The 2,481-nt window shown below is 44.6% G+C and overlaps 1 protein-coding gene across 1 annotated transcript in view; it reads left to right on the top strand.

Annotated features, from left to right (window-relative positions):
- The window catches only part of zgc:162331 (uncharacterized protein LOC793007 homolog), a 25,845-nt gene extending 24,278 nt beyond the window's left edge, over positions 1-1,567 (top strand). The window contains exon 5 of the mRNA XM_061714613.1: positions 822-1,567. Within this exon, the coding sequence (XP_061570597.1) occupies positions 822-1,158 (337 nt within the window). The 3' untranslated portion in view covers positions 1,159-1,567. The remainder of the gene's footprint in view (positions 1-821) is intronic.
- The last annotated feature ends 914 nt before the right edge of the window (positions 1,568-2,481 follow it).

The following is a 2,481-nucleotide window of genomic DNA, read 5'->3' as shown; positions in this document are numbered from 1 at the left end:
TCATCAGGGCAAAAGTACTAAATGTATTGCGTGTGCTATTTTGCTCATTTGAGAGACGCAGTCCTCTTTGCACGCTGTTAGTAGATCAGCTGGCACATTGGTTTGCGGGTGATGTCAAGTTTGCACACGTTTTTACACACGCAAACCTTTAGTAAATCAGGCCCTATGTCTTTTAATTTCTGTTAATACCAGCTGGTTTAAGGGGGTGGAGTCAGCATCTTCACCCCGCCCTCTACTGGGGAGTTTAGCTGTTTTGTTTCCACAGCGTTCATCAGAGGTTCAGCAAATGTTACAAGATATGAAACTGGGTGGAGTTAGATGCAGACAGGGAAGATAATACTGCACTGATGTGGGCCTGTGATGTCACAGTTCTCTGCAAATCTAAACAGTTCATTCAAGTATGTATGTTCAGTCTGAATCGGGCCCAAGCAAATTTACAAGGTGGTGTTATGTAAAGGATTTTCCGTATCTCGTCACTTTAGCCTCTAAAACATTCATGAAAACACTTTTTTTCATGAAATGTTCCCTTTAAGATTTTTATTGTATGTTTGACCTAAATCCTTTCTGTTTCCAGGGTCGTTTCTACTAAAAGTTTATGAGCCACTTTTAGTAGAAACCTGAAAAACACATGAGTATAAGGCTGCATAATATCTGTTTAATGATGACCACTGGTTCGGGTATTTTCTACCAACAAAACCTCTAATGACGCAGGATGATCTTTTGAGTGATTTCACTGCTCAGAACAGTAGCGTGTAACTGGGTTGTGTCGGTGAGAGCTGACGGTGCGTCTGTCGTTGCTCTTTGTGTCTCCCTCCATCCAGGAGTCAGGAGAGCTTGCTGAAGGCCTCTCATCCCGGACTCTACCGCTCTGAGTCTCAGCTATACCCACATGTGGTCCTGCAGCGAGTCCCGACCCCGACCGCGCCCTCCGCCCCCGCGGCTCCCTCCGCCCCTCTCTACCTCCACCTGCCATCCTCCTCCGCCGCGACCACCTCGGCGGCCCACACCGCCTCCCAGAGCCAGCCCCGGCTGGTGGCCCAGTACCCCACGCCGACGTACCCGCCCAACCCCAACACAGCCGTGCCCACCTACCCCCTCCCGACGCCGGCACCCATCTACCCCAACCCCAACCCCCAACCGCAGAGGCCCTGGCAGTAGCTCTGTCTTCCGCTGTCCTTATTTTCAGGGCCCCGCCGTCGCTGTCCCTCCCAGAGGTGCTGAAGCGGGGACGAAAACATCACAAGCATGTTGTGGAGACACGTGAAGTTTTTTTTTACTCTTTCTTATCCTTGTTTTCTCCCACAGAAGTCAGCAAATACCATGTTCCAAAGCAGACATGAAGGACATGCAGCCAGTATAGAAGCGCCCCGTTTTACCGCATGCTTGAAGAACTTTTGCTGCCATTTGAAATCTATATAACGTAGATTTCACAGATGCTTGCTTCTTCTTCTTTTTTTTTCTTTTGTTTTTCTTGCCGAACTGCAACTGCAGGATTTCCTGCAGAAGAGGAGCTCTTTAGAGGAAACCCTAGTTTCTATTTACTACCCCAGGAACACTTCCTGGAGTCAGTCAAGTGTCAAGTGGATGCAGCGATGGGAATTTGGGGTGTGATAATTATCTTCTAGGAAAAGAAAAGAAAAGAAAGAAAGAAAGAAAGAAAGAAAGAAAGAAAGAAAGAAAGAAAGAAAGAAAGAAAGAAAGAAAGAAAGAAAGAAAGAAAGAAAGAAAGAAAGAAAGAAAGAAAGAAAGAAAGAAAGAAAGAAAGAAAGAAAAGAAATGCCACATCAGGCATGTTTCTTTTTTTCAATGATTTGCTTTAATGAAACAGCTCTATCAGAGTTCCTGAGGTCTAGTCCGATAATCCAGCTGTAAATAAAGTGACAGATGCACATATTGACTCAACATCTGGACTCTCATTCGTGACTAGATCTGTGTATGATTTTATAAATTCTACTCGTACTAATTTATTCTCACTGAGTGGGGGACGCAGACCGAAAAGGTGTATCTGCAGCTAGTACACTGTGATTAAATGGTTGCCGTTGTTACGAGCACTGAGAGATGCCAGTTTTGCAGCACTTATGTGCATCTGAAATGTAGCCATCTTTGTCAGCTGATGTGCCATCGGGACAGTCCTGCGAGTGTTTACTGTCTCTGCCGCGGCCCTTTGTGTGACTTTGTTTGAATCATTCCCATCGAAAGCACGTTTCGCTGTTTAACTTCTAAGATACTCTGGTATCCAGGGGCCGCTGTTTTGTTTAAGATCATGGACTCATGAGTCCAATAATTATTGCAAATGTGTCATGCTGGTAAATACTGGAGAAGTTATAAAAATAACTTATAGTCTAATGGAGTAATTTTTTTAAAAGCGCTTGTATGATGTAGAGAAGTGAGACAAACTTAATTCTGGATGCATTGAACTAACATGTGAGGTTTAAGCACTTAGATGGAAAAACGTCATAACTTTAAACATCACTGCTCCCT

This window comes from Cololabis saira, chromosome 23 (genome assembly GCF_033807715.1).
Source record: "Cololabis saira isolate AMF1-May2022 chromosome 23, fColSai1.1, whole genome shotgun sequence".
Lineage (NCBI taxonomy): Eukaryota > Metazoa > Chordata > Actinopteri > Beloniformes > Belonidae > Cololabis > Cololabis saira.
The sequence above is the reverse complement of the archived record's forward strand: the minus strand, read 5'-3'. Positions and strand labels throughout refer to the sequence as shown.